This window comes from Daucus carota, chromosome 4, assembly GCF_001625215.2.
Source record: "Daucus carota subsp. sativus chromosome 4, DH1 v3.0, whole genome shotgun sequence".
In the NCBI taxonomy this organism is placed as follows: domain Eukaryota; kingdom Viridiplantae; phylum Streptophyta; class Magnoliopsida; order Apiales; family Apiaceae; genus Daucus; species Daucus carota.
The window spans coordinates 35,960,686-35,988,194 of record NC_030384.2 but is presented as its reverse complement, the minus strand read 5'-3'; the positions used below and the strand labels follow the sequence as shown (position 1 = coordinate 35,988,194).

Genomic DNA, 27,509 nt, shown 5'->3' with positions numbered 1-27,509 from the left:
GCTTAGCATTGACTTGGGTGATAAGCCTTTCTTTATCTCTTCCTAGGATACCGTTTCGTTAATCAACTGCAATCTCTTTGTGTCCCAAACAAATGAGTTTGTGAATTAGACACCCATAATGAGTATGTCTCCAAGATTTCTCAATTTTGGATCTTTCTTGCGTATATATATCTCCTTCTTCAATGCACATAAGTACTGCTTTCTGTTTGTCTATATGCCACAGCACACTAAAGAGTGAAGCTAGACTAGCTACCTAGGCTGCAGATTTCGCTTTTCTTGAAGCTTGCATTGTTCTGAAAAGGTTTCCCCTTACATTCAGACACATATTTCTTCACAATGTCCTAACTTCATCATTCTCATTGCTAGCTAGCTTCTCTGTTTTTTTAGCGTTAGATGCCTGCTGCTGGAGTCTTATACGTTGCATGCATGTCTCATATGGAACGACTTCTTTCTTCGTCTCTCTGTCAGCTACCTTGCATGTCGAATATGTTCGTTTGTTACATGTATATGCATGTTCTTGCATGCACATATATGCATATAATCTTTCAACTTCATTTTAGATATTGGTCGCCACGTTCGGAAGAAAATCTGACAGCAGTACTACTTGCCATGTTGCTGAAATGCTAAGGCACGCTTATGTAAACATTATTGATGACTTCCACTTCCCTCTAAAGTAAATAGAGTACTTGTATATTTTCATGATATATAAACCAAGAGGGTACTTAAATTTACATATCCTTTCGTGCAGGGAACCTGATCTTAGGGCGCGCCTTATATTATTCAGGAAACCTGGTCTTTTTTCTTGACAGGGGGAAATCTGGTCTTATAGTTAACTGATATTTCTATACATGATGCATGCAGCTTATAATATCGGGTCGTTTGACTTTCCGTATAAGTGGCTTATAAACCCAAACACCAGCTCGCATTATCTTTTTTGCTTAACAGCTTGCTACTAGTTTACCGTAAACAAAATCAGTTATCGATCATCAGCAGACTCTTACAAGTTTGCTCTATTTTGATCATTAATTAATGTTCAACTTATGATGGCCGTTGTGTTAATATATATCACAACTAAAAGTTTTAATATATAATGCACGGTTTCGATCTCTTAGCTTGTCAGGAAATTATATGACTTCCATTTGAAGAAATATATGCATGGTTGTTCAGTATAAATATAAACTTATATATAGTAATAATTAAGCAATTACAATATAGCATGGGGGCAATGGGGGTACTGGCCTTCATAACTTCTGAAATATCACCATATTGCAGTTATATTTGTGAAGTTAATTAGTTTTGATCCCAGGATATATATGAAAATTGACCAGCTGGGTCCAAAATGTCTCGTGTCTTCTTAGTTTGGCTTTATTTCTTCTACTTATGTATACTGAACACTTTAACTTAGTATCATCGTCTTGTTCTATTCCTCAATGAGGCCTCTATGTATCATCCTGAAGCTGCATGCAGGCACTTGATTACAAAGTCATATTGTTTCAATTTACTCTTGCTCATCGCCCACATATATACATTATACATAAACTATATATATCTGTAGAGTCACACTCGTGATATAAATATAAAGAAATTAAACATCCTGCGGTTATGGTTTTCTATACATGCACGGTCACTAAAAGCCTGAATGTTTTGTATAACATTTACATTACATTTTGAGTTAAAGCATAATAAATCAGATTAACAAATTTGTTTCAGATACAACAGTACAAGATATATATGAGCATATCAGATCAAACAAATCATCATGTGTGGAACAACAGAAATTGCAGGCCATCTGGCTCTCTTATATATCACATATATAAGCCAAACAAGTACATTGAAAAAGCCTACTTATATCTTGCCGAAATAACAATTTTTTTAATAGAAACTCATGCTTAAAAATCTTGCTACATATATGCATATGATATTTTCACAATCTGGTTATAATGTCTTATTAATATATTAAGTACCGCTAATGAAATATGTAATATCCAGAAACAGCAGTTAACTGTTACATATATATAAAATCATTTGTACGTAATCTTTGTACAAGAATCAGGGTACCATTCTCTTCAACTGATCACCAATCATTTCCACAGATCAATTTGACAACTTGAAGTTGACGTTGAGGTGATTTCTTGATCGAATATATCTTGCTTATTCAAATTTCTGATGAGTAAGCTCGAGCTATCATCATCCTCAGCAGAAATGATACTGGCTAATGTGGCTGAATTGACATTCAAACAATCCTGATTTTGCTTGGGAACATCTTCATGACTGAGTTGTGAAGCAACAAATTTGTCAAGAACTCGCCAATCTGTAACTGGCTCGAGGCCTTGATCATAAGAATTAGAAGGAATGCTAAATTGGTCTTGTGTGAGTGACGAGGATTGCATAATGTTTCTGCTAAGGTTTACATTAAGGCCGTGCACGGGCATGTAAGTGCAGTTTGTGAGGATAGGCAGTGGTGCTTGCAGAATCTTTGGAGTTTCGAGTAGGGGGAGTTGGAGAAAATGATCCGAGCTAGAAAGATTTTGGTAGTGAAAGTCCTGCTCTTTTTTGCAAGAATAAGGATAGTGGTAAGAAATGTTTGGCTGTTTCGGAGAATCCATGTCAGGCATGAATGACACTTGATCTTCATACCATATTGGTGACTCGTGCTCGCTCATTCTCCGTACTGTTGCAATTCTCTTCTTGAACACCCTACATACAACCCATCCTTCTTCCTGATGTAAAATTAACAATATTATGTTTTATTATGCTTTGAGATTAATGAATTAGCAAGCTAGTTACTAGAAAATGCAAGTACTTGCCTGAGTGGGTGCATTTTCATCCGTTTCAAGGCGATACTCGTGCATTATCCAGTCAGACTTCTGGCCATTGGGGGCGCGGCCTTTGTAATAGACCAAGGTCTTCCTCATACCAACTAAATCATGCTTGGAGTAGATTGCTTTATCTCTTCCTGTTGCTTTCCAGAATCCAGCAGCTGTGGCTCTATTCGTACGAGTCCCGGTCGGGTACTTCTTGTCCTTATGACTGAAGAAATACCATTCATTCTGCTCTTCTATTCCCAATCCACAGAGCTCTGCATAATGCATAAGCTAATAAGTTTCACGGCATGGCAATAACTGAAAATAAATGACCTAATTAATCATCCTCATTCATACCTTGTAGATCCCAGGGTTCTATTTTGTAAAGATCAATGTCTTTAATGACATCCAGATCAATTCTTTTAGATGTAATCTTTTTTCTCAGGTAGTAATCCACCAGTTCTTCATCAGTAGGATGGAACCGGAATCCAGGGGGGACGTGAGAAGAAGCGTCCATTTCCTTCTTCAACTTTTAAACCAGTTTATTCGATCTGCAGCAAACTAATTATGTTTAATAAATCTTTTTTTCACGTAAACTTCGGTTAACCAAATTAATAAGGAAATCTTTCATGTCCGAGGATCAGATAATAAACTTTATTAAACGAAAATAAATTCTTATTACAGATGTTATATTCTCATACAATCTATATTTTACACATACGTATTTTATGGGAAAAAAATCGACACACATCACTAGAGAAAAACAGGTCAAAATCGACCGACAGAATTAGTCGGTTATGAATGTAATCAGTCGGTTATAAGGCTAAAACCGACCGATACAGAAAATTGTATTCCGACACAATTCATAAACATGTGTTTTGTGGAAAAAAATATCGACATGAAGCAAGGTGTACACTGTACAGGTTATTATTGTCTATCCACTGAGCTATATAAACAAAAAAATGTCATGTGATGAATCCACAAAAGTCAAATAATCGAGGCTTGACGCAATTATGAAAACGTGGCATGTGATGATGAAATTTTTACTGGAAGAAATGAGTCTCCACATATATTTTATGCCCTAAGAGTGACTGTCATGAAAAAGATTAATCACTTTAGTTTGTATTAGTTTATGGCAACAAAATATCCTGTCTTGTAATAATAAAGCATGGTTATAACAGTGATTATTGGAGATGATCAGGCCTTAATCATGATTAAGCGCATTTACCAGCTAATTGTACTTATTATGTTTGTAAATCCCAGACCATTAGGCTTCTTCCAAGACAAATTGGATATCTCAGATCTGTAGCTCGTCAAAGTCAAACCTATAGCACTACACCTACTTATCAGAGAGACGAGTTTGAAGAAGCAGAAAACTAGGGCATATATACATCTCAACTCAACATATCTGTATGTATAGAGCTGTTCGTCATTACAAACCAATGTTAACTTAATTATTGGAAATCAGCTCTATTTTGTAATTATATGTAGCGATTTTTATACATTTTCATTACTTTTACCTTTTAAAATAATAGTGAATATTTATGTACTCCTTCGATTGTCTTTTTAACTGTTTCTAATTTCTTTTGTAACATATTTAAAGTGTTGAAATATTATCACATTAAGACAGAATAAATTTTTGTAAAATTGATATCAAATAATATATTATGTTCCAAACTTTAATTTGACATAAAAGCTAGACTTTTGTGTCAAAATTTAATTAGTATTATTATTTTTGTATAACAATATGCTTCTAAAAATAAAATATCAGTAGAATGGAATTAAGAAATATAGATATGTGAGTGTATGTATGTCATGGGACATGGGTAGGAGACTGCAGAGTGTATGTAATACTGCTTAATATAAATCAATAATTTATAATTTATAGGTAGTCCTGATTTTCGTTTTACGATCGTTTTTATTTAAATACAACCTTGTAAATAATAAAAAATGAAGCTCATAAAGAATACTCTTGCAACAGCTTATATATTAACGAAAAGATATAATTATCGAAATTAAAAGCATAATGTTATTATATATGTTTAACCCGAATAGGTTATATATACATTTACCAAAGTTGTACGTTAAGTTACATGGTACTTTACATATGTAGATTGTAGAAGATCAAATTGCAGAGTATTAACATGTTAAAAATAATTTAATCAGCTAATTAACAACATTTACAATCTAAATTAAGAACACATACACATGTTATATATACTCCCTACAACACACCAGAACAAATGATCAAATAACTAATCGATCCAGTATAGAAAGGTGTGTAAGAAATGTATACATGACAAGGATCTTACAGAGTCGATCGATGAGATGCAAGCAAGCAAGGAAAGTGATGACCAGATTATCTTCTTTCTTTGTGAATATCAACTGGAAACCCTAAAATCAAGCAGTCAAAGCTTTCCTGCATATATAAATCCAATAAAATTATCTTTCCTCGGGACTTGAACCTTAGTGATACATAAAGGACGAGATCGATATGGTGGATCAGATCCCGAGGAGGATATGATAGAAGAAGAAGAGAGAAGAGAAAAGGGTTGAGGAATGTGGAAAGGGAAAGAGCTAGGGTTATATATATATAAAGAAGCTGAGAAGATGGGCAGCAGCACCAAACAAATAAATGGCACAGCAGCTAGCACCCCATTAAAATATTATAATCATAGAGTAGCTAGTAATGATGGTAAGAAGAGAGGGAAACCCTAATGATGAGAAATGATTTATAAACAATTAACAACAACTATTAAGTGGTAGCTAGGAGGCATAATTAGATGGATTTATAATCGGATAGGTCACTCACTTTTTGTTCTTTCACTGTCCAAGTGAGAGCTACTGGATCTGCAGGCTAGCTGGATTAGAGGACAAGTTTTTGGGGCGCCCTTAAAATGGAAAGGACAATCCAGGTTTTATTTATACGTAACTGCACATATACATGTATGTATGGCGGGTGATTTAATTAGTTAGAGAGAAAAGAATTTAAAAGCTATCTAGCCTCGGCAACTGCCAACTTCACCACCCGCAGCTGATAAAGACCCGAATGTAGCTTCTTCTTTTTTCAGGTATAAAATGTGGTTCGCTCACAATTTTTTTTTAGCTTTTACAAAATTGTTGTTGTAATTAAATTTATTTTTATATTATATATAATAAATCTTTGAATCGCAAATTAGTCTGAATGCCAAAGGTAGAGATATCTTCTGAGGGTTAATAATCACTTTAGGGAATATTGTTTGAGTTAAAAATAGATGTTTACCCATTTTAGCTGAATTAAAGAGAGTACAGGATATAATACATATAGATATTTATTCATGCAGATATTAATACTGTAGAATATTTTTCATTATAGTAATAATTTAATTGTAATAGATTATGATCCTCGTTTATATAAAAGTTATGTTTATTAATTAACTTTCTTCTAATAATATTTTCTATCTCAATGATAATATTACTTGTTATTATATATAGAGAGATATTGTTATTAAGATATTACATAAAAACCAAGCCGGAGTATGAATTACAAACTCAGTTAAATCGTTCCTACATAAATTCGGTATACACAAATAAATCACACTCTTTTGCACATAATCTCGGTTGTTTCTTCTATTTCTAACTTGCATTTTTCCGTTAATGGGTGATTTTATTTTTAATCTAAGTTAAGTGTATTTGGATCTTAATATATACATATAAAGAGATTGAATTATAAGAGAATGTGCATCATGACACGAGAGCTGGGACCATGGTAAAAAGGGATGAACGGGGGACGTCAGAGATGAGCGAACGGCAAAGACATGACTAATCGCATGGCTTAACACTAATCATACCCCTCCTTTATCAATATCTTCTCACTATCTCTTCGCCACGATCTCTACGGATCGACTTCATATATATGTATATGCATAATGCATGTCTCTTCTGCCATTCCATGCTAATCAATTCTCTCAGTAAACATTTTCTCAAATGTCAAATAACTCTTTACAATTATGAACCCTCTTATTTTCCCGCGACAAATTATTAGAGACCACATCGCATTAATCCATATATACTTATTACCAATGAGTAACTAATTAATTAATATAATTAATCAAGCACTTATTATTATATAAATAAATATGATTATAGATAAATGCATAGGTAATAAACACATCTACAAAATATATAAACCGATCGATGATGAAGAAAAATCCACGACACAATTGAGTAACGGTGCCCGTTGATAGTTGATCGTCACTTATACGTTTTCCCTCCACCACCGACTGCCATCATTAAACAGCCTTGCTACTTGCTCTACTCCTTACAATACATACATACATATATATATCCACATGTGTATAATTATACTTACCATACATGCGTATACAAACATGCATATATATTATGTACAGCTATGCCAAGTCCTTGTTATTTTTATATATAACGGAGCTTCGACTATCCGTCCCGTTGAAGCTTCTTGGTTTTGATTGCTCAAAAATGTGGCTTTACCGCGCGCACGGGTGTCTATGACTATGGTTTCTTTCTTTGTTAGCTCATGATGATGGTGGTTTCTAATTTGCTTTGAATGTGTGTGAAATTAGAAGGGAGGAGAAGAAATTTAAAGTAAAGGTGGTTGAGCCAAGCCAAGTAGTTGGACGCTGTTTAATTATAAGTCCGCTACTTGGCGGCTAGGTCTTGGATCTGGCGTGAGCAAGCCGCTATCATTAGATTTTCTTTGTTCCTCATGGTGCTTCTGGATTTCACTTCTATTTAGCTGGGGCGTAAAATCAAATTTTGCGAAAATTTAAACTTAAATGAAATATTAAAAATTTATATAAGGATTATTATTTACCTACAAATGTAATAGGTAAAAAATATATTTAAGTTCGCTTCAAATACGAACCATGGATTAAAATATGATATTGATCAGTTGGATCATTTTATATAAAAAAAATGATATCTAATTAGAGCATGTATATATCTAGGTTCATAATCTTCGCCGGATTGAAACCCAATTACAAGATATATATACGAGATATATATCATATTTTCGAGTCGGATATAAGTCGAACATTAGATAGTCCAGACCTATTTTCAGTCGTTGATGCACTATTTATTTTCTCTCTCGGACGACTGTTGTAACATTCTAAACTCGCACAGTATAAAAACTTAACACCCGTAAAGTTGATGTTTTAATAAATATAATCATCATCAATTGTTTTCAGCCGCGAAGGTTTAAAGAAAAACCGAACGGGTTAATTTGCTGGTGTTTTAAGAAATGAATCAGTATCAATTGTTTTAAGCTGTGGAGATGAAACTGTTACAGAAAGAACGTCTTAGAAGAACGAACGGAATATGTGATGGAATATCGCTAAATATTGTTAGTAATCACAGTTTTCAGTAATTACTGATAAAGTATTATCACATCCTTTCTGCGCGAAAAGTGTGGTATTTAAAGTTGCAAGACTTGACTAATTTGACACATATTTCCAACAGAAAGCATTCAGTTTTGTCTCTTTATATGTTGTTTACTCTTCTTCTTTCTTTCACTACTGTCTTAAAAATACGAATTTTCAATAGTGTGACCATGGGCACACAATAGTCACTAACTCCCATGAAAATATTAGCTTTTGATTGGTGGATGGATAATAAATGTTTATGGCCCCCTGCATTTACACTAATTCCACCAATCAAATGAAGCCATTTTGATGAGAGTTGGTGCTTATTGTGTGCCCTTGGGCACACATTAGAAAAACCGTAAAAAAAAGCTTTTAAAAGTTTTTCCTTCTGGCGCAAGTCCCTAGGCTTCTTTAGGTCTAAAACTCACACAAAATAGTACAGAAAGGGAGGGAGGCCTGGCTTTTGGTGGTGCCTGTGGGGCTCAAATGGGGCATCCCTTAAATTACGACCTACAAGTCCCATTTCTGATGACGTGGCATCCCCCTAGTGGCTGAATTGTAAAGCAACCAATGATATTGCGGCATCTATAATCAAAGCGTGGGCCCAACGCCCGCCCCTACAGACCCGGACGGTATTATAAATTTGTAATGTATGGGACCACGTGGTCAGTGAGCATGATCTCACTTGGAGTTGGATGACATAAGTCAGCTAAAATTCGATGTCGGATCGGATGTCGAATGTCGATTCAGATTTCATGATCTACAGTTATATTTTTTCATTTCAACTCAATCTTGTTTATATACTTAATCTATAGTTATAAAAGCATCTCCAACTGCGTTAGTTATAATGGTTGGCTAAATTGGACTTGTAAGAGATTATGTAAAATTTGCTGAACCTATAAGACATTTTGCTTCGATTGTATTGGTTATATCAGTTAGCTATAATTTAAAAATAGTATGTTATTAATATTTTGAATTATTATAAATAAAATATATCACTTTAATATGGTAATAAGTGTTGTGTAATCTTCTTAGAGTAGCGGATCGACAAATATAGCTATCCATAGAAGGTTGACTATAATTATAAATAACAAGTGGACATGGTTGGAGCGTGAATTTTTTTAAGCCATTAGCTATAGTTTTTATTTTTGGTATGACAACTAAGATTTTAGTTAAAAGGACTTCATGGAGATGCTCTGAGTATCAAAGAAACGTTTAAATTTGTACTCAATCTTCCGCGTATACTCTATAATTTAAAAAATACGAGTATATTTATTTATCATTTAGTTATTATTTTATGATTAAATATTTTTGTCATAATTTATCTATGAGAGATAGGATGTCACAAGTTTTATTATTATTATTTGGACATTGTGCTCCATCTACTTGATGAACTTACCCGGTCAATTTAGGATGAAACTCTTTTTTTATGACCTTTTTATGAATCTAGTATTTGAATAAAAATGATAAAAATACTCCGTTATAAATTACACCACATGTTCTCAATTTAGGAGAAACTCTATATTTGTGAGGTTTCTATGAACTTGGCACTTCAACAAAAAGTAAAAATATTTCTGTCATAAATACAATTCTTAATTTCCATCATTATTTGAGAGCAGTGACATGTTATATCTATTATGTGATACAGGTTGAACCTACGCGCTATATAACTTAGAACTCACAATTTTAGTGATAGGAGTAAATCATGTCACATCCTTCTTTTTAAATATTTCATATTTAGGGTAAATAAAATTTTATTTAGGGAAAAAGAAACTTGTAAGATTTTATGATAATTTTTGAAAATATTAAATATAACATACAATCAAACCACAAATCACTTGAAAAATAAAGATTTTAGATGAAAGTATTCTTCCGATCAAAAGAATCACCGACAACAAATTTGAAGTGGTGGTCGGTACCTACTAAAACGACCAACACAAATCTTTTACAATTGATTATTATTCCGATACAAAAAACAAACCCGCTTCTTGAATAAGTATTGTTAAAACTTTCCGACCGTCTTTATCGACCGAATCTGTGAGATTCGGCCATTTATTTCATTTTAAATTTTAAGTTGTATTTTAAATCTAAGTTTAAAAAATTCTTCTAATATGTTAATTAAAAATGATTTGCTGAAATTATATAATAATATATTATTCTACAATTTTGATACTATCCATCACAATATTGAAATGCCTGTGCCACCAGGACTTACCATCATGTTCATGGTAATTAAACTTTGAACTCTGAAAGTACTGAGGGCAGCTGTACACTACAAGTTTTGGACTAGGGACATTTGGGAGCTTGTTCTTTGTTATATATGGAAGTTTGTATGTGTGAACACAGAATTGTCTTGTTGGCTGACAGTAATAACATCAATTATCATGCTTGCTTCAAGTGCTGTAAATTATTTTTGTGAGAAAAGTTTTCATCAGCTGAATCAGATGGATATATGGCGCATGATTGCAATTTGTTTACAAGTCCCCTTCAATATTATGGCCAAAATTAATGTAGCTATAGTAATAAGATTAAGATATGAGAACAATCAAAGAGAGTGGAGAAAGGTGAAAGTTGATATGTGCATGTATGAAGATTATTATCACATCTAATTTGTCATCATGCATTATTTGTGATTTTAGAATGTGTGAAATTGTGTTTCTGCTTTTATGTAAAAGTTATATGTGTGTCAATATCTTAGATTCAAACATCATACCTCAAATGTAGCTGTCATCTTTGCCCAATAGGTCAGATTTCAAAAGCGGACTTTTTACCGTCACAAATCACATGTCTGGAGTATATATTATCCTCCTCACGTTCTTCTTTATTTGAACAGGTTAAAAAGATCCGAACATTTTCATTATATGTTTAAAATATATAAAATTATAATCTATCATGCAATTTATTGTATCATTTCAAAATGAGATTCTAATTCTCGGTTTTTATGAACTCGAATTCGAAACCGACCAGTCTTAAATTGACTACCACCCCGATCAGTTTTAGAACTTAAACCGACCATTATTATTTAGAAGTACTGATCAACTTTTGACGGTTGATATTGTCATGTTTATCTCGGCAGGAAGAAGTCTTAAATAATTCTGTATGCAGATTATAGAGTAACCAAGTTATACCAAGAAACAAGCCTCTGTATTAAGAAAAAACATAAAGTACTATACAAATATAAAATAAGCAACAAATGAATCATAAAAATGATAAATCAAAGCCCGGAATAGAAAGGCACCCCAGTGGACCCTAACCAAGTCCGGCCCGCTATCAGATTAGCCACAGTGAACCTAGAAGCCTCATTAGCACTACTAATTACCCTATAGCCCTTCCATTTCACCCTGTTTCTAGTAGAAGATCCAGGCCCAATATTCCTGTACTCCCCATAATACAAAGTATCCCATGCAAAATTACTATTTTGCCACGCCAACCAGCCCTGTGGACTTATCAAACTATCAATGTATGTTTTTATCAGCACAGTTCTTGAATACTGCTGCCAAGGTCTCCCCAAGTATGTTCTAGTGGTCTGCAACACTGGAACGAGATCCGGTGCGGCCATAATTCGGCTGAACTGGATCGAAATGCCGGTGTTCTGGTAGGGATCGGCTCGGCCTTGAGCTGTGATGACATTGACTTGGCCATGTAGAGGTCTTCGGACGTAGATGAGGCAGTTTTGGAAAACTACAGCTGCGTTTCCGAAGATGAAGTCGATTGTGCCGTATATGTAGCATAGTTTGTAGAATTGGCGTTGGGCGTGGACGAGCAGAGTGTCTTGGTATCCTTCGAAGCCGCAGGCGTAGTAGACTGAGAGATCAGAGGCGGACCGGAGTGCCACGGCTTGACCGTTCTGCGGACCTGCTGTGTTGCGGAATGTTATGCCACGGGCTATGAATCCAGAGCCGTCGATTCCTGAAAAATCATTATAGCGACTTTTAATGTCAGTTCAAAATAACTACGTGTAAAAAGTCAAAATGATAACTAAAAAAAGTACGGACTGAGTAGAGAATCTCTGAGAAGATTGAAGTTAGCTTATTCTACGTCTAAAAGTCAAATATAAATTTTGTGCACGCTAGAGAGGCTTAATTAGAGGCCAAGTGATCCACTTTTCTAACTCTTACCACACAAGCAACTCAAATTGAGGTGCACAAGAACCACGGCATTTCTTAATCAAGCGCTTAAACCCCTTTCACTTAAATAATAATCCACATTTTCATCAGATTATGTAAAAAAAATATCAATTCTTCTCATTTTGTGTGTAAAATCGTAGAACAGAAGCTAGAATAAATTACGAAACAGAGGGAAATTTACCAGCGGTTGCAGAGCTGTAGGTTGTGAATCCTCTCGCAACACTCCTGCTGCCAGTAATGATAGTGTATCGCAGGCCATCACCTACTAGCATAATGTTGTTCAGATTGTTGGCCACTGCAATATTCTCCGCGTAAACGCCTCTTTTTACATATATTATAAACCTCGCATTTCCCCTCTTTGCTGTTGCTGCATAATTTATCGCTGCCTGTACTGATGAGAATCTCCCTGATCTGTCTTTCGCCACGACTACATTAGCCCTTGACGACCACGACGAGGATTGCAGCAGCCTTCTGTCACCAGATGTAAACCAACTAGGAAACTCTTGATCTCCGTTATTAGTATCATTTCGCGGTGTCAGGAAGCCTTCATTGACTGCCAAACTGTTACTGATCATTTCCGAGACATTGTTTCCAATAATTGGAGCTATGAATTTGGAAACATTCAGCTCAACTGAGCCTGATCGACAAGTCTCCAGATTTGTCAGGGCAGCACTGAGCCAAGTCTGAGCATCAAAACTCGAGCAATTAAGCCCTGTGGCGTTGGTTTTTGTGCCTTCCAGCGTCCGATTGAGTTGGAAAATGGTGTCGCGGTATAGCTTGTTGCAGTCATTCCAGGCAGCCCTCTTTCTTCTGCTCCTGCACTGACTTTCAAGTGCGGCAGTGTAGTTCTGCGCGTGCTGAGCCCGGTCTAGTGTTACTTGAAACATCAATTGGCGAAAATGAGTTCGATTCTGGGGCCTGATATCAAACTGATGGCCTAGAAAATACTTGCATGGTTCAGGATGAGGAGTCGTTTGGCACCAGAAGGAAATGTCGCCACCGGCTGTTGGTGATTCGTCGGAGTCCGGCAGGGCTTGGAAGATACTAAAGGAAAGACAAATGTGTATCAGCAACAATAACAATTTGGTTGCCATTGAAAATAATGGAAATGCTCTCCCCTCTTGAAGCTGGCTTGTTTATGTACTTGCAGGTACTTGAGGTGCATGTGAGCTAAGATCAAGTATCTAATTTATAGTATAGTCTGAGGATCCAAATTATAAGAGTTGACAATTAATATACTATTATTTAGCTTCTAAATCATATTAATTACGTCTTTTAAAGTATGGTTGCAGAAATCGGGAATCAGAATTTGATTGACCTACCGATTCGATTTATCGGAGATTTTCCTGATAAATCTTAATCGGTAAAATAATTACTAAACATTAATGGGAAATTTTTCAATAAGTCGGAGATTTTTATAACACTAATTTTATAAGTATGATTAAGTTTATTCCTAAAGCTACTACAATTAATTTTTCCGTAATTCGAATGATTTTATATGCTCATTGCTGGCGTCACACATACTCATCGTAAATATTTTTATATTTCGTGTACTGCATTCGAATTCAACGACGAGGATTGACTCAACTTCAAGTATATGCAGAAGCAGTAGTTTATACTAGTTCTGATCCATGTAACACGGATCACTGGGAACGAGAAGCTTAAATATACCTTCGTGTTATGCATAGTCTTCATCTCAACGCTATGTTTATACACGTCGGTGCATATTTAACTATTCACAAGAACCAAGTAGCAGATTGTTATTCATATACCGTGTACGAATGCCGAATTGCTTGCCCCTTTTCTAAGCTACTGATTAATTAACTTACGGATGTCGGATGGTATTTTTCGGAACGAATAAATGCTTAGTTTTCCTGGATTAGCGGACTCGAACACGAGCTATGGGGATCAAACACAGGAAAGGGAGTTGGAAGATGGAGTGCTACCGTACGTATGAACTGGTGGGAATGATTACAGAACATGTGTGAATCGGTTGGATTACTCGATAAATTGGCTGGCTCGTGTTTATATTCACGCCATGTGTTTGCCTTAGTTTTCGTAATCGAAAATGCTTAATGGACAAAATTGGGTACGAAATCTTTCACAAATGATATGAAGTTTTGATCAGCAACTGTAAACAATTTTCTCGGTATTTCAGATCACCCCAGAATACCAATCTACTGGTAAAACATGGGGTGGCCGCAAAATGTAAAAAAGTCTGAACATCATGATATACTGAAAAGAACGTCAAAACGAGTTCCCTAACTTGTGTTTTAGAACTTTTTCAAGCAAGCATAGTTCAACTCGTTTATAGTCAGTTGTTCTAATCCTGGTGATTATATCAGAAATGATTCTGTTAAAGTGGCTACATTATCAAGAAGATGGAATTTTATTGTATAAGCGTTATATGTAGTACAAACATAAAACATTATGTGGTGCAATAGCTTCACTCTAATGTTGTGTTTGGTTGGGGTGAATGATTCCGGAAGGAATGGAATGAAAAATGAACCATCTTATGATGATTTCGAAGAAATTTCATTCCTTCCTCCATTCCATTCCCTACATCATATGCTAGATATCATCCCTTCTATTTGAGATGGAATGCTCCATTCTTTCTCATCCTCAATTTCTTCTCAAATCTCATCATAGCATTTTTGCACTCCTTCAAATTTTTTCAAAACTTTCTTCCTATCTCTATTAGTTTCAAGTTTTTTTTACTCATTCCATTCCATTCCATTCCATTCTCCCCAACCAAACACAACATAATTGTCAAATTGTCATCTATGTCAAAGTTCTTCATCATGACATAAGAACTCCAGACCGAGACAATTTCGAGATTTAACGAAGCCATAAGAATTTCACTTTGGTCAGTTTTTGGAGTGTGTTATGTACACTTAGGTAACGAAACCCTTGAGTTCTACTGAATATACGTGGTAGCACATGGTGTCACTGCAGAGTGTCGAGATTCAAGAAATTACTTACCAAGATTATGGACATCCTGTTTTCCTCTGCTAATCCAGACCTCTCTCCTCCATCATCGATTTCACCCTCTGTACATCCTCCAATCGACCTGCATTTTTATACATGTTCATCAAAATCTCAAAATTATGCTCGTTATCTGATTCCAACTCAAAAAGATTTGCAGCAGCAATTTCTCCAACATCCACATTGCCATGAAGGCAACAAGCGTAGAGCAGTGCACCCCATACGGTTGGACCTGGCTCAAATTCCATTTGATTCTTTATAGTATCATAAGCTTTGTTGATCAGATTAGCTCTTCCGTAGAGATTAACCATACAAGCATAGTGTTCCATAATAGGAGTTATTCTGTATTTATCCCTCATCATCGAAAATAACATCTCCCCATCCTTCACCATTCCTAAATGCGCACAAGTTGATAACAGAGACACGAATGTCACCCTATCTGGACATACATCTGTGCTCCTCATCTTTTTGAAGTACTTTAAAGCATCTGGATGCTTGCCGTAAGCTGAAATGATAGAGTTCCATGAAACCACATCTCTGTCAGACATCTGGTCGAATAACCAAGTAGCACGATCCAATCTATTATTATTAGAGTACCAAACAATTAATGAATTAGCAACTGACAAGTTGCATTCAGCTCCACGACGCAGAACCCATCCATGAATTTCAGCCCCAACTCTTTTAGGCAAGGCACAAGCAAGAATCGTAGAAAGAGAAACTGAGTCTGGCTCAAACGCCTCTTTTATCATCAGCCGAAACACATGTAACGCCTCACGCAGAAGCTCATGTCGAACATACCCTGTAAGCATTACGTTCCACGACACCAAATCCTTACACACAATTCCATCAAAAACTTTCCTAGCCTTCACAATATCACCACACTTCGCATACATATCAACTAGCCCATTAAGAATATACTCATCATTCCCTAACCCCCTTCGAATAACATGCCGGTGAACCTCCTCACCAACATGAACCATCCCAATCCCTCCACAAGCTTTCAAAACCCGAGGAAACGTAAACCCATCAGGCTCCACCCCATCTTCCACCATCTGAAAATAAATCGCCAATGCATCTTCAAACTGACCCAACTCAGCATACCCAGAAATAAGTGCATTCCAAGGAAAAGCATACACATCTCTCTGACTCATTTTATCAAACACCTGGTGAGCTTCATCAACAAGCCCGCTAACCGCATACATCCTGATAAGCTTACAAGAAACCCCCACATTTCTTCGCAAAAGATTTTCGGGTATCAGCCGATGAATCCTACTAACATAATCAATCCCTTGCAAATTATAACAAGATTCAAGTATAGAACTAAAAGTCTGAGTATCAATCTGTATGCCCTTTTTAACCGATGTTTCGAGGTCTGTAACAACAGCATCAAGAGCTTCAAGCTTAGTTCGAGGGTATGTTTTTTGATTGATTATAAGTGGTGCTGGAGATGATTTTTGAATTGAAAGTTGATTAGCTTGGCGTTTGTTATTTCCTTTTGAGTTTTGTTTATTTGTTTTGTTGTTTGCACAGGAGTAAACAGAAAGGATTGAATATGGCACTGAATAGTGTAAAGTGATGAACATTTTTTTAGAGATTTTCTTGAATAGAGAATCTAAGCTGACTATATAAAGAAGCGTTGGCTATCTAATTGAACATGTATATACCAAGAGATATTGTGCATTTTATTTACAACATTTTTTGGTTGCCAACAATTCCCTAAATGCAGGGATTTTGAACAATACATGTACATATTTTCTATAGCCTGTTCCGCGCCTATTTCACTGATCCCTTCTTTATTCGAGATTCGGAGAAAGTGAGCTTGCCACACTACACCATGCACATTCTTAAAACCGTAAACAAGGTTCAACAGTACACCACACACTCGCCATTATCTTGTTAAAAACCGATTGCTGGTGCTTATAACGCTACACCACTTACTCACCATTACCTTCACTACAACAATTGTGAGTTATACCTAACATGAGTGTGACACCACTTACTCACCTTAAAGCAATACCAGACCTTCAACGTTATCAGTGTGAGACTTGTAGGTAGGGAGGGGGAGGATAGCTGGAAGCTCGGCTGAGAGATTAGGATGACATTGCTGAAAACGCGGCATTTTGTCAAGGACCGGCTGATTTTGATGCTTCTATGGATTCTTTAGCGCTCTTGATAAGTAAATCATAGTTGATAGAAGCAAGCTGAGACAAGTTCTGCAACGAATAGCGTCAATGTGCAATTTAGTTAGGATAAAGTAAAAATGACTGCAGTGGAAATTGAAGACACATTGCTGACCAAATTCTATAAACCTGTGATGCTCTTTCACCATAGAGATCAGAGCAGCAAAGAAAAACAAAACTATTTCTAATCGATAAGATCTGCAAATAAATGAAGTCTTACCTTGAATGAAAAATTACTGAATGAGTACTTCACGTCAAGAGATGGACCACCGAACTCTGCCAAATTGCCAAACTCATCCCCCTGCATCCATTTTACTCAATGATTAGAATCTACGGAATGCCTTTGCATCAATTTCATATTATCCTTAGCAACAAGAAGACTCGAATTCCTTGACATTGTTAGTAAAGTGCCTGCTTGTCTTGTATATTTATTTGTGAATCGTGAAATTTAGTGTGAACATATTATCCAAAACAAAGCTCTAACTATTTTTTGACTTAAAAATTAATAAAGCTATTTTTTTTTTGAGTCACCAATATCTACCGTAAATTACTACAAAGTTCACATGAAATGTATATATGAAAGAAATTAAACTGTATGCATTGATGTAAACCAGAAACCCTTCCTAGATTTCAGTGTAAACTGGATCATGGCCAACCAAATAGTCAATTTAGCCCTGAATTATATTCTATAGTTATACTTACATCTTCATCCTGCATGTTGCTGTACGAACTGCTGCTACAAGAAACACTGCCTGTATCAGTCATATCATCAAAGTCGCTACCTCCATGGAGATGTTCATCTTCCGGATTCCAAATATAACGGCTCATGAAATAACTCGTGTCAAGTGCTTCAGCTGTTGGTACGAATGTAGCCTGCAGAAGTAGGAAAGGTCAGTAATTTTTAACTTATCAACATTTATTGGCATGTTTCTCTGAAAGACAGGAAAACACATCATGACCTTTTGCCTTGCAAGTGTGTCCCAATTGATATCTTTAAAAAACGGATGATTTTTAACCTACAAAAAAAAATCATAGAGAAATCTATAACTTGGTTTTCCATAATTTACAGAGAATTAGTTAATGTTGCAAGTTAAAAGGTACCTCTCTTGCTCCAGTTGCGCCTAATCTTTGAACTGGATTGTCAATCAGCAACCTGAAATGTGAATTAATGATGGCGAATCACATAAATTTATGTTAAAGATGATACACAATCCAAATACTGTTTTAGTCATCTTCCTATCACCATAAGGTTTAATATATGTTGACTGAGATTACAATACTTATAATAGTCCTATTCATAGTACCCATAATAAGGTACCAAGGATTTAAAACAACATTAAAACTAATATGTTATCAGCTTTAAGAGCAACATGATGCTATAGTCACTAAAGCTAATATTTTATCAGTTTTAAGAGCAACATGATGCTATAGTAACTTGATGCAATGTGAACAACTAATACAACTGAGAAATATGACCAAAAAAAAAACAACTGAGAAAAAGAATTTTTTTTAACAATAATAGGCTAATCTATATTAGCCACCTCTATATATGATTACAAAACTTACTTGTCAATCAAATCAAATGCTTCAGAGCTCATTTCCTCTGGAACTTTGGGCCAGGGTATGTCTCCGTTCATGATGTTGTCAAAAATTTTCTGTGCCATAGAATACATTTATCAGTAGGAACCTAGAAAATTATATGATCAAGTAGTGTCGGACTGAACAAATCCCCTACATATACTATGGGACTCCACACTGTGTCCATTTCCTTTGTTCCTAATGCACATTCCCCTTCAAAAATATAAACGCCTCATTTATGTAGCACAAATCTTTCTACATTCTAGGCATAGAGGAGAAGACTACAAAAGAAAGAAGTGCATCTTATGTCAAGATACTGACTACAGTAGCTGTAATGCAACTAGGACTGAGCTGTGCCTCTAGATAGTTTTTCATGCACAGGATAAGAATAGTACAAGTAAAATAGTATTTATGAAATTAAGGGCCATAGGAATGATGATTAAAATATTTGTGTGCACAGTCCATGTCCTTCTTCAGCTGATTTCAGTCAGCAGTCATCTTAATCTCTATTCCCTCTTCCTAACTCACGTATTTCCCATTTTGAACCCTCTTTCACTCTCACATTCCATGCATATATTGAATTAAATCTCCTTTTACCATACTTCACTGTCACCCCCGCCATGTATCATCCATAATGTATCATTATATTATGTGCATGCATCTTAAGGTTACAATTAAAAAGGCAACATATACAGTGAAGCAAGCACAAGTAATTTGACATCCGCAAGACAGTTATCCTCCTGTTGTGATTGATGGAACTAATATAATAGTTCCTGTGTTTGGATTTTTAGTGTTTGTGGCCTACCTGTGGATGATCTGCATTAAAAGGAGGAATGCCAACAAGAAGCTCGAAAAGAATAACCCCTACTGACCACCAATCTGCTGTTGCACCTGCAGGATAGAATGGTATATAAAGAATATAATACACTGAAACTAGCACACAACATTAAGTCCATTATAAGATTCTATTAAAAAAATAACTTAGTGATAAGAATCTGAACCATGTCCCATGCCAAGAAGTATCTCAGGTGCCAAATAGTCGGGGGTGCCAACAACTGAATGCTTTTGGTGCTGTTCTTTTCTTATTGATGACTGTGCATCTGTTTCAGATTCATCATGAGGGGTAGGAGCACTTACTGGTGGAGATGATAAGTCATCTGTGCTGTTAATAAGACCAACCTTGGAGAGTCCAAAATCTGTCAACTGTAACAAGCTGTATTAGATTGTGAGATGTGACGAGTATTAACATAATTTAACATATCAGTGATCTGGTCATGATATCACGATAAATCAAGTCTCAACAACATATTTGAATAAAACAAGAATTTACTTGAGATATTCTGCGTCATTAAGTGTCTAAAAGTGGATCATTATTTAATAAATTAAGCATACAATTTCAGAGTTGATTAGTGTTCCATCGCACATATCCAGAGTTGATTAGTGTAAAAACGATCTTCAGATCGAGCTTCACTGAATACAATTTCATTTTGTGACCAACTATTAATAAATTTCCATGCATCTGAATACGTGAACACGGTATATGACATCATCTGGACAAATGCAAGGTTATCAAACAAACGGTGCCCAAAGGAACAAGTATACACTTCTAATATAGAGTGGCGGAATCTGCATACAAGTCTAGTACCAATTCTAGGCTTTAGGTACTTCTAATTACATTGATAGTTTGATACTAGGACTAGAAAATTCAGAGCAAAGGAGACTCTGTCTTGCATTTAGTCATTCTTAAAATAGAACAACGAAAATTCGTTGATGATCAGTGCTTTTGTTCATAGAAGATAGATCACAAAATTTAGTAAAAGATTACACTAATTATCAAATAAAAAAGAGAAGATAAAACACTTCAATGATGAAAGTGGGTACACGACAGAGGCATATACAAACACACCAAATGATATAAACATAAATGACTTTATGGAAGATCTTTAATACCCTGAATGCAGAATGCAAATACCCAAACCTTTAGAGTCTATTTAGTAGGAGATAGGACAATCAGATCAGCAGTGTCCTAGAATGACGCATAGACGTCAACTCTTTTTAAAGCCATAAAACTAATATGAAAACTACATTGCATCTCATCAACTCACTATAAAATAGTGATCATCTTGTGCAAACTGTTGAAACTACAATGTCAGATTTTACTAAATATTGACCTTGATATGGCCATCTGGACCGATCAACAAATTGTCTGGCTTCAGGTCTCTGTGAATCACATTTAAAGAATGCAAATACTCTAAAGCAAGAACCTGCAATGAAAGTATTAAAGTTTTGAAGGAACTAGATGTACTGGTAGGATGTAGGATAATAACAGAAGTAACTGGAAAATCCAAACTTCAACAAAAAATTCAGATACAACAATTAATTATTATATATAATCATTTGGATTTGAAGTATTGTAACTTACTTTTGAGATCAAAATCAATTGTTATTGTAAGATTAATACTTATTTTTTTATGGTTAGTTTAATGGCCTCATTTGTAATGGTGTTTATAGTTATTTTTAGTTACAGTAATAATGCTTAATAGTGAGTGTACTTTCTTTCTCATTGAGATTTTTACGTAGCGCCAGAGCTATAGATAACGCATCATATTATATAACTTACTGTAGAATTCGCTTCTGTTGACATCTTTGTGGAACTTCTAAGCCATTCTATATACTATAAAGCGTTGTATTTTTTGACTTATTAATAGGTCATAAAATGAAATAAATTAAGCACTTGACTCCTTGTCAACATCAAAGGGTAAAGACCATTAGCATGTCCTTACAAGTTCGGCAATGTATACACGTGCCATATCTTCTTCTAAGCAGCCAAGATTTTTGAGCAGAGAGTAAAGATCTCCTCCATTTAGGTACTCCATGACCAGATAAAGATTATCTCGACCTGTGAAAGAATAAAAGAACCGGACCTGTTCATTACAGTAATATCGTTGCATCAGAACATGTGTGCAAAAACAGTACGTAGTTTAACATTATTGAATGTGGGGACCTACTTACCACAAATGGATTTCGAACTGAAATTAGGATATCACGTTCAGCCAAAATGCTTTCAACTGCATTTTTACGAATCATATCAGCCTTTTTTAGAACCTGTAAAGAATTTAATTATATGAGGCACTACCAGATAACCATTGGAAGCACATGGCTTCAAGAAAGGATGAACGTAATTAACTTGTCAAATGTGCCTTGCTTGCAGTTTCCTATAGGACACTTATCTAGGCTGACTCTTTACTGCTATATAGGAGTTGTATATCTTAATTAATAAGTTGAGCAAAAGTATTCAACTGACTTTTCTATTCGTTTGATTTAAGAATTAGTACACGCTAGTATAATTACCAGTAAAGGAAACTTTCTCATATGCAAATTCACTGTAATTAATCCTCAAAAGATATAAGTCCATAGCCTATACCTTGATAGCAAATAGATCACCCGTTGCTCTTTTCCTGGCTAGAAAAACTCGTCCGAAAGCACCCCTGCTAATTGGCTTTAAAATTTCAAAATCTTCAATAGATGTTCGATCCTTATTATATGGATTCATAGGACTTGCATGCAAACTGCGAACCACGTCATCTTCCAATGAACTATCTTCATCAACTGCATTATTTGATGATTCTACCTTTTCATCTTCAATCTGCGCACAAAGATGTACGTATTTCTCCCTGTGGATATTCAAGGCAAAATACTGATGAGGAAAAATAGAAGCATCTTGGAAATCAAGCAGTCTAAGAATTAAAATATGAAACATAGGTAAACCATTTAGACATGTATTTCGTGTAATACTAATACAATTCAAGAATATAACCTGTATCAGAACAAAAAAATTATATGAAAATTAGATCACTACAGTAGCTCTTCACAAATATTTACTCACTGCAGTAGTTTTTCTATGCGTCGCCCGAAAGTTTCAACAACAAGGGCATCCACCTTTCTGTCCTGTATGGAGTATTTGAGGTCTTCCAGACGATCAAGCATATACTCCAGCGCACTGTACTCATGTGTGTTTACAACAGCTATAGATCGAGCAATTTCCATTAGCCTATTAATCTGTCAGTCATTAGTAATTTAATAAATAATTATACAATTTCATAAAATGCCACAGAATTCTTGCAAGAAAAACTACAACAAGGAACACTGCTTCATGAGAAAAAAATGAGAAATTCTCTGTTCCAAGAACTCTTGAGCATGCATAAGTTTTGCAGAAAGAAGTTACTGTATATATCTTTCAGAATATTAGTTTGTCATAGTATGTCTTTATGTTGCCAAGGTTCTGGTTCATAGGGTGTTTCACCTCTAGTGGATAACACAATATTTAGAACAGGTATCGTTTTAAAAAAGGAAATATATAAACCAATTGAAGAAAATTAGTTTCCTTAAATCCATATGCAAAAAGTTAACTGCTATAGTCCTCTGTAATAATGTAGTATTTTTTTCCTACCTCAAATCTATATATGTATTGACAAGTGGCTAATTTTTTTGATTGACAGTGATGCAAAACATGAAAGGATATTAAAAGACAATATTTACCTGATCATAGCTTTCATGCTCAGCTATGGTTCTCCAACCACTCAATAACAATTCGATTTGGTTTGTTCGCGGGGTTAGCAAAGGTGATCTAGGTGTCAAGCTACCATGTGACGAGGCTTTCTTAGGTGTTAAAAGTCCACGCGAATCACATGACACGTCTGATGGCACGTTGAGACTGTAAGAAAATGTAGTATCAGCTTCAGGAACACAGTTGAGCATGTCCTCTGAAAATCGACGGGATAAATTTTGCCGTTTAGGGGAATAATCATCTAACTCTTCAGATGCACTTGACGTAGACACTCTCGAGACCTCAGGACTTCCTGCCGTAGAGTCGCTGCCTTTAGGAGTCCAGGTCTCAAGAATCCTTTCAAGAGTTTCAGCAACTCTTTCAAGTCGTTCATTTACTGTTAACCCTTTTAAATCACATCTGTCAGCAATTGTACATATTCTAGAGTGCTCTTCAACATGTATGGTAGGTATTTCAACCTCACATATACGACAGATCAATGAATGATCGTATGTTACATGATGATGATCTCCTGCAGTCCCCCAAGTAACTCTTTGTACTTTCAAGGGTGTCTCCGATTGATCAGAAGTGCCTAAGACTGATGTTGAGGTCCCAATGTTAACATCAACCCTTTTTGTTTCATGTTTTACTTGCACACCATCTGATTTGTCCTTAGGAGAGATATCAGCGGTCTCCATGCCTTTCCGGTTCTTCTCAGCTTGTGATGGAAGCTTCTTCCAGGATGACATTTTAAAGCTGCCTGTTGATGAGGCACCACTTTTGGCTGTGCTGACCTCATCAGCGTCAGCCCTGGCCTCTAAACTTTCGTTAGATTGATTCCGACTATTAGCCAAATTCTTTCTGCCATTGCCACGGTGCTTCCGGGAGTGTCCATGTTTTGCCTCCTTTCCGCCAAAATGACTATGGAATTCCTGGTTTGAAAGCGCATTATTGATTTGTTCAGAGTACACTCCAAGGTCACTAAGTTGGTGTAAACCCGTAGCATGGTCTTCTTCATAGCCACACTCCTTGTGGAACTGTACAAGCCTTGTGCATCGAGTAAGAATAAATAACAGGCGAGTATGTAACTGCTTCAGGGTGCCCATTGGCAGTTCTTGACGACGATCATCTAGATTTTGAACAATACGCTCACACTTTGTCCAAAACTCAGTGGATGACATTTTTGCACATCGTCTGGCCATAATCAAAAGATCTTCTAAACTATCTTTCCATTCTGGGTGAGATTCTGAGGTTTTCTCAAGTATATCAACCAAATCCCCGGCATATATACCCAAATCAGAGTTAACTTCTTCCTTTAGCTTATTAAATTTAGACCTCATCAACACCATAATTTCCTGGAAAAATGCTAGTGAATGAGCTATCGCCTTACCATGCTTTTACAAATCATTAAAAAGAAAACAAAGACTAATACCTCCATGCGGCCAAATGCACGAGATCTCCAGAATGGAAGAGGCCGGACGCCTTTGGAATTAAGTTCATGTGAAAAACTCTTGATATCAGGTGCTTTTCTATAGCGACCACTAGTAACACGCAATATAGCCTGGAATCGTGGAGATTGAATCTCCTTGGCAAGAGCTGCATGATGACCCTACAATAAACACAAGAATGCCAATGCATATAAACGGTCTTAGTTATTCTTATTCACATTACACAAAAAATGAAGCAAGCATACGTCGCTACTAGGATTGATTGAAGTCGTGATTCTGGAGGGTTTCGAGTGACCCCATTGCACTTTCAAGCCTGCATATAAACACCAAAAAACCACTTGGTACGACAATTTTTGCACTAAATACAAATAATCTAGTTAGCTCTCTCCAACTCAGGATAAAAATAATTCGCAGAACAACTAGAGTTGCCACTGATATGATAATGATCATGGCAGGACATATTAAGGGGCGAGGTAGTACCCCCTGAACTTGAAAAAGAGAGTACAAATTTGTAATGATTAATTTAGCCCCCACAAAATTATTATAGTTGGACTTGGCTTTATGCTATATGTGATGAATTCAAATGATTTTAGAGGACATTTGGAAACGTGCATTTCATTTCAAATGACAAGATTTGAGTTGTCATTTCAAATTCTCAGTTTCATATTAATATTTGAATCTCCTGGATTTCAAATGAAATCCAAATTCATATACCCAAACAGGTTAATTGTTTAAATTCAGAATTTCAAGTGAAATTCAAATTCATATTCCCAAACATGTTAATTGTTCAAATTCAGAAAACAGGACATTAATAAATTGAAATGTTTTTTTCTAAGTCATGATTTTAGCCCCGTGACTGAAAATCATGGGTCCACCACAGAAAATCTAGTATATGATCATACGGAGGCCAATGAAACAGGCATTATTTTGACAACATTTGCTCGAATCTTTCGTATTGTGCAACATTTCATGTATGAATGTGTATGATACCGAAGGGGACGAAAAAAGTGACCTGGTTCCAAGGTAATAGCATGCTGCAGAGGAATAGAGACTTTATGCGCATCCTTCGGCAACTCAGGTTTGGTGAGATTAGAATTTTTACGATCCAACGTCGAAGCAAACCGCAGACGAGACGGATCAGATCGAGTCCGAATATGATTAAGACCAAGAGCAGAAGCCTGGACAATGACAGGATCCTCATCATCATTTTCATCCTCATCGCTACATTCCGAATAATCAGAAGACGTATCTTGCTGACTCTGTCGTATCGGAATTGGCGGGATTTTCCTCAGCTTCACGATCGACGAGGACGCTGTTAACCTAGAATTTGAATTTGAATTTGGATCGGAATTTGAATTATTATCCGGCTGGAGATTCTCTGAAGGCGGACTTGACGACGACATTTGCTCTTCATCGCATTGTGTAATCAATAAGATTAATTAGAAGTAATAATCTTTCGATTTTTCGAGATTTCGTAAGTGATGATTATGGCTGGGATGATGTTGCATGTGTGTATTTTAGCTTCGAGTGTGTGTGTGTGTGTGTGTGATAAATTGAGGATGAGTATGAGGATCTGAATCGGAGAAAAGGAGAAAAAAATTAAATGCAGGGGTGGGAGGAAGATTGTTAAAGGAGGGAGGAGAGAAGGGTTTGGAAATTTGAGGGGGAGAAATTTTTGCGGGAAGTGAGAATGGGTATTAGTGGAAAAGGGGAAAAGCCTTGTTTTGGAGCAACAAGAATTGGGCTTTGTATACAGCTGAATAAAATCACCCAGATTCCAGAAAGTGGCTCAAGTCGAAACATGGGCTTTTTATCTCCTGACACCGTCTTTTGGAGCATACCACGAGTGGTGCCGATGACATATGGCCTGACATGAACCGGCACTCTTTTGGCACCCTATTAGAGATGTTGGAGTACTATTGGGATATCAAATGAGTTGGTTTTGGGATGACAAAAGTTGACAACCCATAAAATAGGGTGTCAACTTCATTTGTGTCCTAATAATACATAAATTATATATTTGTGGTCCCAATAATATATAAAATATTATTTTTCTATTAATAAAGTTGGTATCTTGGAGTGCCAATCATTGGAGTGTATTTTGAAAGAAGAGTTTTAAAAATAATTTAAAATATAAAAAATAATATTTTAAATTATGTGTCAAACTTGACAACCGTTGAAGGGTGCCCAACAGATGCTCTTACTTTGCATATCAACTTGTGCAGCATAAAGTATGCAACATGCAAGAATGAACCTCCAAATTTTGTTTTAAAAATGGCGAGCATGAACATTTTTATCGGGATAAAAAAATGTACTTATTTAGATATATTACGGCTAACGCATTTTTGTTAAAATTTATACCGAGTGTCTAATTATTATAACAAAAATGCCTTAACCATAAAATATATTTTATATTTTTTAGGAAATCAAATATATTGTCAATAATCTTGCTCAGAAACTCTA

At 35.7% G+C, this 27,509-nt stretch overlaps 4 protein-coding genes and 1 long non-coding RNA gene across 5 annotated transcripts; 1 reads left to right on the top strand and 4 right to left on the bottom strand.

Moving 5' to 3' along the window:
- The first annotated feature begins 194 nt into the window (after positions 1–194).
- LOC135152101 (uncharacterized) lies at positions 195–2,952 on the top strand. Its single transcript, XR_010291299.1, has 3 exons — positions 195–301; positions 749–2,725; positions 2,813–2,952. It is a non-coding gene; the product is annotated as an uncharacterized LOC135152101 (long non-coding RNA).
- LOC108217759 (NAC domain-containing protein 7) lies at positions 2,082–5,542 on the bottom strand. The gene is made up of 4 exons (XM_064091907.1): positions 5,117–5,542; positions 3,162–3,355; positions 2,813–3,079; positions 2,082–2,725 (listed from the first exon to the last, which is right to left on the bottom strand). The coding sequence occupies exons 2-4, from the start codon at positions 3,319–3,321 to the stop codon at positions 2,082–2,084; spliced, it is 1,071 nt and encodes a 356-aa protein (XP_063947977.1). The 5' UTR covers positions 3,322–3,355; positions 5,117–5,542.
- A 5,762-nt stretch (positions 5,543–11,304) lies between these two features.
- Positions 11,305–13,696, bottom strand: LOC108219599 (probable pectinesterase/pectinesterase inhibitor 60). Its single transcript, XM_017393113.2, has 2 exons — positions 12,491–13,696; positions 11,305–12,091 (listed from the first exon to the last, which is right to left on the bottom strand). Exons 1-2 carry the CDS (start codon positions 13,401–13,403, stop codon positions 11,397–11,399), a joined length of 1,608 nt encoding a protein of 535 aa, XP_017248602.1. The 5' UTR covers positions 13,404–13,696; the 3' UTR covers positions 11,305–11,396.
- LOC108219600 (pentatricopeptide repeat-containing protein At4g25270, chloroplastic) lies at positions 13,219–16,877 on the bottom strand. The gene is made up of 2 exons (XM_017393115.2): positions 15,292–16,877; positions 13,219–13,353 (listed from the first exon to the last, which is right to left on the bottom strand). Exon 1 carries the CDS (start codon positions 16,875–16,877, stop codon positions 15,321–15,323), a length of 1,557 nt encoding a protein of 518 aa, XP_017248604.1. The 3' UTR covers positions 13,219–13,353; positions 15,292–15,320.
- Positions 16,878–17,371: 494 nt separating this feature from the next.
- LOC108219598 (probable serine/threonine protein kinase IRE) lies at positions 17,372–26,890 on the bottom strand. Its single transcript, XM_017393111.2, has 17 exons — positions 26,059–26,890; positions 25,292–25,359; positions 25,031–25,207; positions 23,592–24,953; positions 22,939–23,111; positions 22,477–22,726; positions 22,065–22,157; positions 21,836–21,976; positions 21,224–21,316; positions 20,054–20,255; positions 19,858–19,943; positions 19,041–19,129; positions 18,576–18,627; positions 18,434–18,490; positions 18,177–18,347; positions 17,695–17,775; positions 17,372–17,507 (listed from the first exon to the last, which is right to left on the bottom strand). The coding sequence occupies exons 1-17, from the start codon at positions 26,447–26,449 to the stop codon at positions 17,418–17,420; spliced, it is 3,576 nt and encodes a 1,191-aa protein (XP_017248600.1). The 5' UTR covers positions 26,450–26,890; the 3' UTR covers positions 17,372–17,417.
- Between the last annotated feature and the right edge of the window lie 619 nt (positions 26,891–27,509).

Excerpts from the sequence above, each read along its gene's own strand:
- LOC108219600 (XM_017393115.2), bottom strand. The coding sequence starts at position 16,877 with ATGTTCATCACTTTACACTATTCAGTGCCATATTCAATCCTTTCTGTT.
- LOC108219599 (XM_017393113.2), bottom strand. The coding sequence starts at position 13,403 with ATGGCAACCAAATTGTTATTGTTGCTGATACACATTTGTCTTTCCTTT. Across the intron at positions 12,092-12,490 it reads CTACAGCTCTGCAACCGCTG|GAATCGACGGCTCTGGATTC; the intron begins GTAAATTTCCCT and ends ATGATTTTTCAG.
- LOC108217759 (XM_064091907.1), bottom strand. The coding sequence starts at position 3,321 with ATGGACGCTTCTTCTCACGTCCCCCCTGGATTCCGGTTCCATCCTACT. Across the intron at positions 3,080-3,161 it reads AGAACCCTGGGATCTACAAG|AGCTCTGTGGATTGGGAATA; the intron begins GTATGAATGAGG and ends TGCATTATGCAG. Across the intron at positions 2,726-2,812 it reads AACGGATGAAAATGCACCCA|ATCAGGAAGAAGGATGGGTT; the intron begins CTCAGGCAAGTA and ends TGTTAATTTTAC.
- LOC108219598 (XM_017393111.2), bottom strand. The coding sequence starts at position 26,449 with ATGTCGTCGTCAAGTCCGCCTTCAGAGAATCTCCAGCCGGATAATAAT. Across the intron at positions 25,208-25,291 it reads CAATCAATCCTAGTAGCGAC|GGTCATCATGCAGCTCTTGC; the intron begins GTATGCTTGCTT and ends TGTTTATTGTAG. Across the intron at positions 21,977-22,064 it reads CAGTTCGAAATCCATTTGTG|GTCCGGTTCTTTTATTCTTT; the intron begins GTAAGTAGGTCC and ends TGTAATGAACAG.